At 42.3% G+C, this 15,304-nt stretch overlaps 2 protein-coding genes across 2 annotated transcripts; both read left to right on the top strand.

Annotated features, from left to right (window-relative positions):
* Positions 1-7,366: 7,366 nt before the first annotated feature.
* Positions 7,367-7,729, top strand: LOC116888140 (high mobility group protein B4-like). The gene has a single exon (XM_032889475.1). The coding sequence runs from the start codon at positions 7,367-7,369 to the stop codon at positions 7,727-7,729; it is 363 nt and encodes a 120-aa protein (XP_032745366.1).
* A 3,005-nt stretch (positions 7,730-10,734) lies between these two features.
* On the top strand, positions 10,735-11,240 carry LOC116888368 (high mobility group protein B4-like). The gene is given in 2 exon segments (XM_032889636.1): positions 10,735-10,831; positions 10,834-11,240. Coding segments are annotated over 2 exon segments (504 nt in total).
* The last annotated feature ends 4,064 nt before the right edge of the window (positions 11,241-15,304 follow it).

Genomic DNA, 15,304 nt, shown 5'->3' on the forward strand with positions numbered 1-15,304 from the left:
TAATCAACTAGTTTTCTTTTATCTATTTTGGCATTGTGTTTCAGAATGTTTTTTTAGCATTTGTTATTTTCTCTGATTTCTATATATGTCCCTTTTATTCTCCCCTTTCTGAATTTGATATTTTTTATTCATAAGTTCACCTTTGACTTTTCATAATTTTTAGAGCACACTCTAGTGCAGAGTTCATAGTTTCATGTAGTTTAAAGGTGGAAATTATCTTTCATTCCCCTCTTTGTACAAATGCTTAAATATCCTTTGTGAGGCCATTCAAATGATAATTAATTCCCTCAGTTTTTGCTTCACTTAGAAATATGTTATTTATCATTCACGTCTAAAGTATGTCATTGCTGGATTTAGCATTCTTAGTTGGCAGCTGGCAGTTTATTTTTAACTTCAGGAATTTGAAAATGTCACCCATTTTCTCCTGGGCAATAATGTCTCAGCTTAAAAACTTGTCATTAGTCTAATGGAAGGTTCCTTTAAATGTGCCTGGTACTTTTCTCTCACTGTTTTTAGAAATTTCTTGCTTTCCACTTTTGACAGTTTGAGTTAAATGTATCTCACAATGGACTTTTTAAAGATAAAAACTATTTGGGGGATAGGGGTGCTTTAAGCTTCTTATATGTAAATCTACCCATCTTTTGAGCAAATGTTCAGCGATTATTTCATTAAATCTATTCCCTATGTTTTCTTTCCTCTTCTCTTTTCCATGGACCTAAAATTCAAATATACTTTGGAATTATAGTGCACTATAATTCTCAGAGGCTTTTATCACTCATTTCAGATTTCTTTCAAGGGCACTTTGTATTTTCCTATTTAATGTCATCTGCTCCTGAGTTTCTTGAGTTTCATTTGACTTTAGTTTTTGTGCTCTGCAATTTCTGTTTGATTATGTTTATTGATTTCCATGTCTTTATTGTATTAATAGTTAAGAACAGTGATGGTTTTCTTAATTTATTCGATTTATTTGTATTTTATTCTACCTCATTGATTGCTTTTAGAAACAATATTTTGATGTATTTGTATACAGTTCCTTAACTTTATTTTCTTTAGGTATGTTACTATGAAAAGAGCCCTTGAATTTGAATGAGAACAAGGAAGGACATATGGCAGTGTTTGATGGAAGGCAGAAGGGAAAATGATTTAACTATGTTATTAATCTCAGAAAAAAATGGATTGATGTAAAAGTACTATAATTCAGTAGAGTAATTAGGGAAACATTCTTTTGTTAACTTCATCTGCCTCTTTGTTAATGTTTGCAAATTTACCAAAAACTCCTGAATCTACCAATTTTAAAGAAGTAGATTTTTATTTTATAAAATATTTTCTCCAGGGGATGAAGTATTTTGGGATGAAATTTTGAGGGCACATTAAAATTTATTACTACTGTATTTAGTCTTCAAAAATTTTCCAGCAGCTCTGATTAATCAAAGAAAGTGATGTAATCAGCAGAGGGACTAGGCATACTCAGATTCTTCAGATCCTGTATAAGGATTAGGCCCCTAGTGTGGTGCATGCACATATTAGCAAGGACAAGGTGCTCTTTAGGAATCCTTCTATTTGGCCCAGGTGAGAAAAGAACAAAACTTATGGCACTTGTAAACGTGTATTATTCATTCTCTATTGATATCATACCCAAACTGTAAACGTAGGTATTACAAATGTTACTAACGGTGAATAGCTCTTAGATGGGGGCTAAGACTCATGGACAAACTGACTTGATCTCGTACAGGTTTTATACAGACAGGCACAGATGCAGTGAGTTTATGTATGCCATGGTCTTATCGTGTCCAGAACACAAAATTGATTGCTCCCTGACTTCAGGTTTGCACAGACTTTTACTCCAATTCCTGTGATGATCCCTGAGCCTTGAAAAGAGAAAGTGATGTAGATGTTCCATTTAAAGAGGAGTACTCCACTGACCTTTATTCTGCATTTGACTCATTATGTATTTCTGCCTTAACCACCATCAACTACACAAACGAACATCTCTGATGAGATTTAGGAAATCTGTGCACTTCAGGGCTGGTGTAACTAATAGGTCTGTAGCAACTACTGGAGCTGAAGATATGTGTCGATATAAAATTTGCCTAGCACCTGGTGTCTAACCTAGAGTCAAGTAAGTCCCTTCCCCATTCAACATATGCAGTTTCTTCTTTAAAAATTTAAACTGAAAATATTTACAGATTACATATATGGCTCAGCTTGAGGTTATTTTCTGGGTCATTTTATGAAAATGTATATTGAATAAATAACTCATCTAAAACACAACATTACAAATAGCACTATTCTAAATGAATACACATTAATGGACAGAACTGAGTTGCAGTAACATTTTAGATTAAACTGTAAAATAGGCACACAGTTCCCTTTTATGGCAAGCATTCTTATCTGGATGACAAATGAAGTTTGCTCAACCTCATTTCTTTTCATTTTGGATGACATTATCTGGTTAAATGGGATTTAAATCTACCATGTAAATTTGATAGAAAATGTTTCATAATGCATACTACAAACAAAGGAATAAATTTTAGGGGTACATTCCCCTGGGTATATTAGTTTATGAATGCATTCATACTTCATAAATCATTCTCACAAGCAAAGAGAAAATAGAAATAAATCTATTTTCCTTACATCTCATTGGTTTTTATTTAATTTTTAATGAAATAGAGAAGATATATTTTCAATGACGACATTGTAAAATAGATACACAGCTTAGCTTTCTGAAAGAACTTACTGAGTGTTATAGATCTTGAGAAAGAATTGATTTGGAAATGAAGTCAAGGTGAAAAAATGGTGGAGTGTAATTTTGTGTTGGTGTTATTTATGCCTTTCCTCTTGGTCATCTCCATATTGTCTGTTATCTTCTTATGTATGGCCTACTTTTTTTGTTGTGTTCTATTCTTTTAATTTACCTACTTGAAAACTTAAAACTATACACATGACATATATTGTGGGGTTTTTTGTATGCTCTACTTATTATGTTTTGTACTTCTCACTATTCAATGATGCTATCTCTTAATTTTTTCATTTGTTTGTGTTTATTTATTTATTAATTTTATTGTTTAACATTATAATATAATTACATCTTTCCAACTTCCCTGTTATCCCTCAAAACCTTCCCACAAACCCTACTTGCTCTTTTCACATTCCCGGCCTCTCTTTATCTCTCCCTTTTTATATCCTCCTTCCTTTCTTAAGACCGATTCTTTCCAATTTTAGTTACAATGAAAATACCTCTGTCATGTTCAAATCCTCTTCTTTATATTTCTATCTACCTATACTTTACTTTCCTTTTCCTCCCTTTTTCATTCCATTCTTCTCTTTTGTCATACTTAACTTTTTCTTCTTACTTGTTTTCCCTCTTTTCTCATATTTCCAAGTTTCCACCATACAATGACACAAGAAAGTTCTTTCTAGATAGTTGTGTGAACAAGAATTTCTTTCTGTAATTGGGTTAGCTCACTCAGGATGATATTTTCCAGTTCCAACCATTTGCCTACGAATTTCATAAACTCATTGTTTTTGATAGCTGAGTAATATTCCATTGTGTAGATGTACCACATTTTCTGTATCCATTCCTCTGTTGAAGGGCATCTGGGTTCTTTCCAGCTTCTGGCTGTTATAAATAAGGCTGCGATGAACATAGTGGGAGCACGTGTCTTTTTTTATATGTTGGGGCATCTTTGGGTATATGCTTTGAGAAAAAGGTATAGCTGGATCCTCAGGCAGTTCAATGTCCAATTTTCTGAGAAACCTCCAGACTGATTTCCAGAATGGTTGTACCAGTCTGCAACCCCCTAACAATGGAGGGAGTGTTCCTCTTTCTCAGCATCCTGCCACATTTGCTGTCACCTGAGTTTTTGATCTTAGCCAAGACATACATGGTATGCAGTCACTGATAAGTGGCTATTAGCCCAAATGCTTGAATTACCCTAGATGCCTAGAACACATGAAACTCAAGACGGATGATCAAAATGTGAAGGCTTCACTCCTTCTTTAAAAGGGGAACAAGAATACCCTTGGCAGGGAAGAGAGAGGCAAAGATTAAAACAGAGACTGAAGGAACCCCCATTCAGAGCCTGCCCCACATGTGGCCCATATATATAGAGCCACCCAATTAGACAATATGGATGAAGCAAAGAAGTGCAGAAGTGTAGATCGCTCCTGAGAGACACAGCCAGAATACAGCAAATACAGAGGCGAATGCCAGCAGCAAACCACTGAACTGAGAATGGGACCCCTGTTGAAGGATTCAGAGAAAGGACTGAAAGAGCTTGAAGGGGCTCGAGACCCCATATGTACAACAATGCCAAGCAACCAGAGCTTCCAGGGACTAAGCCACTACCTAAAGACTATACATGGACTGACCCTGGACTCTGACCACATAGGTAGCAATGAATATCCTAGTAAGAGCACCAGTGGAAGGGGAAGCCCTGGGTCCTGCTAAGACTGAACCCCCAGTGAACTAGACTGTCGGGGGGAGGGCGGCAATGGGGGGAGGGTGGGGAGGGGAACACCCATAAGGAAGGGGGGGAGGGAAGGGGATGTTTGCCCGGAAACCGGGAAAGGGAATAACACTCGAAATGTACATAAGAAATACTCAAGTTAATAAAAAAAAAAGAAAGAATTTCAAGTATCCACATATGTATGAAATAAATATCTGTGTAATAACAATTGACAAGTTTTAGGCATCCTGTTATAATATGTATAATCATTTTGATTTTTAATGGAATAGCTATAGAACTTTTGCATTTAATATGTATGCACTTGGTTTAATTTCTGCATTTATTCATAGAATTGAATTTGCAGTACTATGATGAATAGAATTTACTACAGCTGAAAGGCTTCATTAAAAATAGTGATACATGAAAACCAAAATGAATATGTTTATGGTGCAGTATGTGATATTTCTACAATATATATTTTGTATTATTTAAATTAGGTTAAATATATTCTCAATTTCTAATCCTCAGGGAAAATAACTTACTACTTTTCTACTAAATGCAGATTAGCATACATGTCATTATTTAACAACTGTAATTTTCTTACTGTTTCTAATCTTAGGAGTGACTTTACATTGTGTGAGTGCTGAAATTAATGAAATGTCCTTTCTGGACTTACTGAAGTAGTCATATAATATATTACATTTTTCTTTCATTGAGATGAATATGTTGACTTGTTTGTAATTTCTACTTTTTGCAACCAATGCTCAATCCCACTAGGGAAGAAGAAAAAAATCAATCACTGTAGGGATAGGAGAGAGGGAGAGAACTGACTGGCAAGGAGACAGGGAGAAGAAGAGGATCAGGAATTGCAAGGAGCAGGACTGAAGCCCTGAGGGACAGCAAAAGCATAGGAACAGGCAACCTCAGGAGGTAGGAAGGAGATGGGGGTAACCTTGAGAATGTACCAGACATCTGGTAAGTGAGAGACTCTCAGAACTCAAAGGGAGGGACCTTAGAAGAAATATCCTACAGTGGAGAAAGAAAATTGTTGAGCCTACCTGGTGTATGTGCACTGATTTATTTTGCAGTGTTTCAGAGATCTCATGGGTTCAGGTTAATTGAGGCTACTGTTCCTACTACATGGTCGCCCTCCTCCTCAGCTTCTTCCAGCCTTTCCCTGATCAGTCACAGGGGTCAGCAGCTTCTGTCCATTGGTTGGATGCACATATCTGCATCTGACTCTTTCAGCTGCTTGTTGGGTCTTTTGGAGGACAGTTATGAGTTAGATCCATTTTGTGAATGCCCCATAGCCTCAGTAATGGTGTCATGTCTGATGGCTTCCCCTGGAGCTGGATCCCACTTTGGGTCTGACTCTGTATTTCCTTTTCCTCAGTCTTTTCTCCAGTCCTGTCTATGCAGTTCTTTCAAACAGGAACAATTCTGGGTCAGAGTTTTTAACTGTGGGATGGCAACCCCATCACATTGTGGAGAGGAGAGCATTTGTGCCTGGGATTTGACAGCACATATCATAGGAGCTGGTGAACAATCTCTGTAGAGTAAGTTAGGTGCTTGATATCTCATGCTGAAGTTTGGATTTTATGGTTGAGAGGGGAAGATGTCCCTTAACCCATCATGGGACAGAAATTGTAGCATACCTGGAAAGTTTGATTGATCAGACACAGTTTCAGATCACAAGTAGAGTCATAGAGTCAGGACATATGGGCCAATGTGTGTGTGTGTGTGTGTGTGTGTGTGTGTGTGTGTGTGTGTGTGTGCTGAAAACTGCCTATAGCTTTCATTGTGCCTTCCAAACCTCCCACCTCAGTGCATTTTTACCGACTACTCTAATGGGGTTAGAGATATAGTTCAGTGGTAATGTCCTTGCCTAGCATGTGTAGGGCCTGGGGTTCCCAGCCTAGTACTTCAAAACTAGACAACAAACACACAAATCTTTCTAATAAAAAAACGTAATGAAGTAGACATCATAAAGTAAAATATGCAGCCACTATATACAATTCAGCCTAGCCATTACAATGCATTACTGAGCTAGGACAGGTCAATGATTTTTTGATCATTAAATTTTTTGTTTTTTGTCCCAAGTCCTCCTCTCAATGCTCTTTGAACCCCCCCCCCTTTTCCTGACAAGGGGCTCTATACCCCTAGACATCCCCCTTCCCTGTGGCTTCAAATCTTTTGAGAATTTGGCACATCACCTCTCATTGAGACCAGATGGGGCCAGATTCCCTGGGCCAGTAGCAACTCTAAGAAAGTTCAGATAAGCTTTCATCATTCCTTAGAGGCAAAAGAGAAAGTCCCTAGAGAAACCAACCACTAAGCAGGCCTACCAGGAGGCTGGAGTGTTTCCTCAGTGTTTAAGAACACTGAGAGCCCTTCTGGAGGTCCTGAAGTCATATCCCAGCCACCATGTGATGTCTCACAGCCATTTGTAATGAGATCTGATTCCCTCCTCTTGTGTGTCTGAAGACAGCTAGAGTGTACTTATTTATAATAAATAAGTCTTTTTTAGAAAGGTAAAAGAAGGTCCAACCTGTAAATGACTGAGCTTGGCTGCCATTGGTCAGCTCAGGGATGACGTCACATTTCCCCTTCTTTGACCCAACAATGCCCACCAGCACTGAAAAGGCTGGGCCCTGGCTGAGGCACACACAGAGGAAGATTTCACCCCATGGAGGACACTATCTAGATTGCTCCTGAAGTGAAGACCAATAATCTGCTATCTAAATCAGCAGGATCGGGATTCATGCTTTTATAAACATGGAAAAGACAGCAATGTAAGACCCAAAAGTGAACGTCTCTCCTTATGTCCATTTTATGATGGACTTCAGAAATCAAATGAGGGGCAACAACAACCAAACACCTATTATGACTTTGCAAATTTTCTAGACAGTGTTCTGAAAATGGAGGACCATCTCAAAGAAGGAAAAAAGAAGTATGAAGCCCGGGCCAAGCGCGACAAAGATCGGTACCAACGTGAAATGAGAAACTACACCGGCCCGAGAAGGGAGAGAAGAAGGAGGGATGCAGATGCACCGCGGAAGCCCCCATTCTCGTCCCTGCTCTTCTCCCAGGACCATTTTGACCAGATAAAAGAACAACACCCGAACTGGACTGTGGGGCAGGTGGCCAAGGCTGCAGGGAGGATGTGGGCCAGGTGTTCGGAAGAGGATAAAATCCCCTACGAGGAGAGAGCTGCGGTTCTGAGGGCCAAGTACCTTGAAGAACGGGAGGCCTACTACCACCAATGCCAGCGCGGGAACTAAAACTTCAATGGGTGAGGCAAACCCAATCTGAAACAATAAACCTCATTCAACTGGCTTTCTGGCCCTGGTCTTTAGTGTTTTTAGACTGCCCTTGGATGCTATGCTGTGGTAGTGAGTGGTTTGATTCAGGTCTAGCCTTGGGGAGGGTGGCTTTCAGAGAGGCAGCTCTAAGACAGGGAACTGGCTACAGGACCCAAATGGCCTAGGGTGACATGGGCGATCAAGCACATGTGAAAATCCATTTGCATACGGGGATCCAGCTCTACAGCTAGCTGCCTTTGGGACCAAAAAGTATAGTGATCAGTTCAGAGATTCCTAAAGACAAATCCTGGAGTTTGCTCAGCCTTGCTGTCTCATGGAAATAGCGCCAAAAGGACAGCGGATTGCTTTGACTGTACAGGCAGCCCCTTTGATTTTGATTACACTTTTGAGTTTGGAATCAAGTTGTTTGGGTTTTGACACATCAGGTTCATGTGTCAGGTTAGGATCCATGCGGGGCCTCCAGTCTCTTGAGGGTTGGGTGAATCTTCTCTGACTAAACTCAGACCTGGCAGTCCTGTGCTGTAAATGTGTTGGGGTTCTCTTACCTGCCATTGCATGCTGACTGGTTGGTAGTCCATTGTGTCTGAGAGATCTTGGCACTCTATGATAATTGAGACTGCTTGGCCTCCTAGAGGGTCACCCTCTTCTTCAGTTTCTTCCAAATTTTCCCCAATTCAGCCACAGGATCCACAGTGTCTATCAATGGTTTGGGTATAAAAATCTTCCCCTGAATCTTCCAGCAGCTGTTTGTTGGGCCTTTCAGAGGGCAGTCACAGTAGGCCCCTCTATGTAAGCATGAGTTTTGCATGCAAATAGATGGAACTAGACAATATCATCCTAGTGATGTAACTCAGACTCAAAAGAAAATGCATAGCATGTATTCACTAATGATTGGATACTAACTGAACTAATACACATTACCTGGGATACAATCCACAGAACTGAAGAAGGTGAACAACATGAGGAGCTCAAGTGAGGATGCCTCAATCCCACTAGGGAAGAAGAAAAAAGCAATCACTGTAGGGATAGGAGAGAGGGAGAGAACTGATTGGTAAGGGGACAGGGAGAAGAAGAGGATCAGGAATTGCAAGGAGCAGGACTGAAGCCCTGAGGGACAGTAAAAGCATAGGAACAGGCAACCTCAGGAGGTAGGAAGGAGATGGGGGTAACCTTGAGAATGTACCAGACATCTGGTAAGTGAGAGACTCTCAAGACTCAAAGGGGGGGACCTTAGAAGAAATGTCCTACAGTGGAGAAAGAAATTTGTTGAGCCTACCTGGTGTATGTGCACTGATTTCATTGCAGTGTTTCAGAGATCTCATGGGTTCAGGTTAATTGAGGCTACTGTTCCTACTACATGGTCGCCATCCTCCTCAGCTTCTTCCAGCCTTTCCCTGATCAGTCACAGGGGTCAGCAGCTTCTGTCCATTGGTTGGATGCACATATCTGCATCTGACTCTTTCAGCTACTTGTTGGGTTTTTTGGAGGACAGTTATGAGTTAGATCCATTTTGTGAATGCCCCATAGCCTCAGTAATGGTGTCATGTCTGATGGCTTCCCCTGGAGCTGGATCCCACTTTGGGTCTGACTCTGTATTTCCTTTTCCTCAGTCTTTTCTCCAGTCCTGTCTATGCAGTTCTTTCAAACAGGAACAATTCTGGGTCAGAGTTTTTAACTGTGGGATGGCAACCCCATCACATTGTGGAGAGGAGGGCATTTGTGCCTGGGATTTGACAGCACATATCATAGGAGCTGGTGAACAATCTCTGTAGAGTAAGTTAGGTGCTTGATATCTCATGCTGAAGTTTGGATTTTATGGTTGAGAGGGGAAGATGTCCCTTAACCCATCATGGGACAGAAATTGTAGGATACCTGGAAAGTTTGATTGATCAGACACAGGTTCAGATCACAAGTAGAGTCATAGAGTAAGGACATATGGGCCAATGTGTGTGTGTGTGTGTGTGTGCTGAAAACTGCCTATAGCTTTCATTGTGCCTTCCAAACCTCCCACCTCAGTGCATTTTTTCCGACTACTCTAATGGGGTTAGAGATATAGTTCAGTGGTAATGTCCTTGCCTAGCATGTGTAGGGCCTGGGGTTCCCAGCCTAGTACTTCAAAACTAGACAACAAACACACAAATCTTTCTAATAAAAAAACGTAATGAAGTAGACATCATAAAGTAAAATATGCAGCCACTATATACAATTCAGCCTAGCCATTACAATGCATTACTGAGCTAGGACAGGTCAATGATTTTTTGATCATTAAATTTTTTGTTTTTTGTCCCAAGTCCTCCTCTCAATGCTCTTTGAACCCCCCCCTTTTCCTGACAAGGGGCTCTATACCCCTAGACATCCCCCTTCCCTGTGGCTTCAAATCTTTTGAGAATTTGGCACATCACCTCTCATTGAGACCAGATGGGGCCAGATTCCCTGGGCCAGTAGCAACTCTAAGAAAGTTCAGATAAGCTTTCATCATTCCTTAGAGGCAAAAGAGAAAGTCCCTGGAGAAACCAACCACTAAGCAGGCCTACCTGGGGGCTGGAGTGTTGGCTCAGTGTTTAAGAACACTGAGAGCCCTTCTGGAGGTCCTGAAGTCATATCCCAGCCACCATATGATGTCTCACAGCCATTTGTAATGAGATCTGATTCCCTCCTCTTGTGTGTCTGAAGACAGCTACAGTGTACTTATTTATAATAAATAAGTCTTTTTGAGAAAGGTAAAAGAGGTCCAACCTGTAAATGACTGAGCTTGGCTGCCATTGGTCAGCTCAGGGATGACGTCACAATTTCCCTTCTTTGACCCAACAATGCCCACCGGCACTGAAAAGGCTGGGCCCTGGCTGAGGCACACACAGAGGGAAGATTTCACCCCATGGAGGACACTATCTAGATTGCTCCTGAAGTGAAGACCAATCGCTGCTATCTAAATCAGCAGGATCGGGATTCGTGCTTTTATAAACATGGGGAAAGACAGCAATGTAAGACCGAAAGTGAACGTCTCTCCTTATGTCCATTTTATGATGGACTTCAGAAGTCAAATGAGGGAGCACCTGCCAAACAATATTATGTCTTTACCTAATTTTCTAGACAGTGTTCTGAAAAATGGCGGACTATCTCAAAGAAGGAAAAGAAGAAGTATGAAGCCCGGGCCAAGCACGACAAAGATCGGTACCAATGTGAAATGAGAAACTACACTGGCCCGAGAAGGGAGAGAAGAAGGAGGGATGCAGATGCACCGCGGAAGCCCCCATCCTCGTCCCTGCTCTTCTCCCAGGACCATTTTGACCAGATAAAAGAACAACACCCAAACGGGACTGTGGGGCCGGTGGCCAAGGCTGCAGGGAGGATGTGGGCCAGGTGTTCGGAAGAGGATAAAATCCCCTATGAGGAGAGGGCTGCGGTTCTGAGGGCCAAGTACCTTGCAGAGAGGGAGGCCTACTACCACCAATGCCAGCGCAGGAAGTAAAAATTCAATGGGTGGGGCAAACCCAATCTGAAACACTAAACCTCATTCAACTGGCTTTCTGGCCCTGGTCTTTAGTGTTTTCAGACTGCCCTTGGATGCTATGCTGTGGTAGTGAGTGGTTTGATTCAGGTCTAGCCTTGGGGAGGGTGGCTTTCAGAGAGGCAGCTCTAAGACAGGGAACTGGCTACAGGACCCAAATGGCCTAGGGTGACATGGGCGATCAAGCACATGTGAAAATCCATTTGCATTCTGGGATCCAGCTCTACAGCTAGCTGCCTTTGGGACCAAAAAGTATAGTGATCAGTTCAGAGATTCCTAAAGACAAATCCTGGAGTTTGCTCAGCCTTGCTGTCTCATGGAAATAGCGCCAAAAGGACAGCGGATTGCTTTGACTGTACAGGCAGCCCCTTTGATTTTGATTACACTTTTGAGTTTGGAATCAAGTTGTTTGGGTTTTGACACATCAGGTTCATGTGACAGGTTAGGATCCATGCGGGGCCTCCAGTCTCTTGAGGGTTGGGTGAATCTTCTCTGACTAAACTCAGACCTGGCAGTCCTGTGCTGTAAATGTGTTGGGGTTCTCTTACCTGCCATTGCATGCTGACTGGTTGGTAGTCCATTGTGTCTGAGAGATCTTGGCACTCTATGATAATTGAGACTGCTGGGCCTCCTAGAGGGTCACCCTCTTCTTCAGTTTCTTCCAAATTTTCCCCAATTCAGCCACAGGATCCGCAGTGTCTATCAACGGTTTGGGTATAAAAATCTTCCCCTGAATCTTCCAGCAGCTGTTTGTTGGGCCTTTCAGAGGGCAGTCACAGTAGGCCCCTCTATGTAAGCATGAGTTTTGCATGCAAATAGATGGAACTAGACAATATCATCCTAGTGATGTAACTCAGACTCAAAAGAAAATGCATAGCATGTATTCACTAATGATTGGATACTAACTGAACTAATACACATTACCTGGGATACAATCCACAGATCTGAAGAAGGTGAACAACATGAAGAGCTCAAGTGAGGATGCCTCAATCCCACTAGGGAAGAAGAAAAAAGCAATCACTGTAGGGATAGGAGAGAGGGAGAGAACTGACTGGTAAGGGGACAGGGAGAAGAAGAGGATCAGGAATTGCAAGGAGCAGGACTGAAGCCCTGAGGGACAGCAAAAGCATAGGAACAGGCAACCTCAGGAGGTAGGAAGGAGATGGGGGTAACCTTGAGAATGTACCAGACATCTGGTAAGTGAGAGACTCTCAAGACTCAAAGGGGGGGACCTTAGAAGAAATGTCCTACAGTGGAGAAAGAAAATTGTTGAGCCTACCTGGTGTATGTGCACTGATTTCATTGCAGTGTTTCAGAGATCTCATGGGTTCAGGTTAATTGAGGCTACTGTTCCTACTACATGGTCGCCATCCTCCTCAGCTTCTTCCAGCCTTTCCCTGATCAGTCACAGGGGTCAGCAACTTCTGTCCATTGGTTGGATGCACATATCTGCATCTGACTCTTTCAGCTGCTTGTTGGGTCTTTTGGAGGACAGTTATGAGTTAGATCCATTTTGTGAATGCCCCATAGCCTCAGTAATGGTGTCATGTCTGATGGCTTCCCCTGGAGCTGGATCCCACTTTGGGTCTGACTCTGTATTTCCTTTTCCTCAGTCTTTTCTCCAGTCCTGTCTATGCAGTTCTTTCAAACAGGAACAATTCTGGGTCAGAGTTTTTAACTGTGGGATGGCAACCCCATCACATTGTGGAGAGGAGGGCATTTGTGCCTGGGATTTGACAGCACATATCATAGGAGCTGGTGAACAATCTCTGTAGAGTAAGTTAGGTGCTTGATATCTCATGCTGAAGTTTGGATTTTATGGTTGAGAGGGAAGATGTCCCTTAACCCATCATGGGACAGAAATTGTAGGATACCTGGAAAGTTTGATTGATCAGACACAGGTTCAGATCACAAGTAGAGTCATAGAGTCAGGACATATGGGCCAATGTGTGTGTGTGTGTGTGTGTGTGTGTGTGTGTGTGTGTGTGTGTGTGTGTGTGTGAAAAACTGCCTATAGCTTTCATTGTGCCTTCCAAACCTCCCACCTCAGTGCTTTTTTTCCGACTACTCTAATGGGGTTAGAGATATAGTTCAGTGGTAATGTCCTTGCCTAGCATGTGTAGGGCCTGGGGTTCCCAGCCTAGTACTTCAAAACTAGACAACAAACACACAAATCTTTCTAATAAAAAAACGTATTGAAGTAGACATCATAAAGTAAAATATGCAGCCACCATATACAATTCAGCCTAGCCATTACAATGCATTACTGAGCTAGGACAGGTCAATGATTTTTTGATCATTAAATTTTTTGTTTTTTGTCCCAAGTCCTCCTCTCAAGGCTCTTTGAACCCCCCCCCTTTTCCTGACAAGGGGCTCTATACCCCTAGACATCCCCCTTCCCTGTGGCTTCAAATCTGTTGAGAATTTGGCACATCACCTCTCATTGAGACCAGATGGGGCCAGATTCCCTGGGCCAGTAGCAACTCTAAGAAAGTTCAGATAAGCTTTCATCATTCCTTAGAGGCAAAAGAGAAAGTCCCTGGAGAAACCAACCACTAAGCAGGCCTACCTGGGGGCTGGAGTGTTGGCTCAGTGTTTAAGAACACTGAGAGCCCTTCTGGAGGTCCTGAAGTCATATCCCAGCCACCATATGATGTCTCACAGCCATTTGTAATGAGATCTGATTCCCTCCTCTTGTGTGTCTGAAGACAGCTACAGTGTACTTATTTATAATAAATAAGTCTTTTTGAGAAAGGTAAAAGAGGTCCAACCTGTAAATGACTGAGCTTGGCTGCCATTGGTCAGCTCAGGGATGTCGTCACAATTTCCCTTCTTTGACCCAACAATGCCCACCGGCACTGAAAAGGCTGGGCCCTGGCTGAGGCACACACAGAGGGAAGATTTCACCCCATGGAGGACACTATCTAGATTGCTCCTGAAGTGAAGACCAATCGCTGCTATCTAAATCAGCAGGATCGGGATTCGTGCTTTAATAAACATGGGGAAAGACAGCAATGTAAGACCGAAAGTGAACGTCTCTCCTTATGTCCATTTTATGATGGACTTCAGAAATCAAATGAGGGAGCACCTGCCAAACAATATTATGTCTTTACCTAATTTTCTAGACAGTGTTCTGAAAAATGGCGGACTATCTCAAAGAAGGAAAAGAAGAAGTATGAAGCCCGGGCCAAAACCGACAAAGATCTGGTACCAACGTGAAATGAGAAACTACACCCGGCCGAGAAGGAGAGAAGAAGGAGGATGTGATGCACCGGAAGCCCCATCCTCGTCCTGCTCTTCTCCCAGGACCATTTTGACCAGATAAAAGAACAACACCCAACTGGACTGTGGGGCAGGTGGCCAAGGCTGCAGGAGGATGTGGGCCAGGTGTTCGGAAGAGGATAAAATCCCCTCGAGGAGAGGGCTGCGTTCTGAGGGCCAAGTACCTTGAAGAACGGGAGGCCTACTACCACCAATGCCAGCGCGGGAACTAAAACTTCAATGGGTGGGGCAAACCCAATCTGAAACAATAAACCTCATTCAACTGGCTTTCTGGCCCTGGTCTTTAGTGTTTTCAGACTGCCCTTGGATGCTATGCTGTGGTAGTGAGTGGTTTGATTCAGGTCTAGCCTTGGGGAGGGTGGCTTTCAGAGAGGCAGCTCTAAGACAGGGAACTGGCTGCAGGACCCAAATGGCCTAGGGTGACATGGGCGATCAAGCACATGTGAAAATCCATTTGCATTCTGGGATCCAGCTCTACAGCTAGCTGCATTTGGGACCAAAATGTATAGTGATAGGCTCAGAGATTCCTAAAGACAAATCCTGGCATTTGCTCAGCCTTGCTGTCTCATGGAAATAGCGCCAAAAGGACATCGAATTGCTTTGCTGTACAGGCAGCCCCTTTGATTTTGATTACACTTTTGAGTTTGGAATCAAGTTGTTTGGGTTTTGACACATCAGGTCCATGTGACAGGTTAGGATCCATGTGGGGCCTCCAGTCTCTTGAGGGTTGGGTGAATCTTCTC

The sequence above is a fragment of the Rattus rattus genome, chromosome X (genome assembly GCF_011064425.1).
Source record: "Rattus rattus isolate New Zealand chromosome X, Rrattus_CSIRO_v1, whole genome shotgun sequence".
NCBI classification, from domain to species: Eukaryota; Metazoa; Chordata; class Mammalia; order Rodentia; family Muridae; genus Rattus; species Rattus rattus.

Bases quoted from the DNA above. Each gene is read 5' to 3' on its own strand.
- LOC116888140 (XM_032889475.1), top strand. From the start codon at position 7,367: ATGGAGGACCATCTCAAAGAAGGAAAAAAGAAGTATGAAGCCCGGGCC.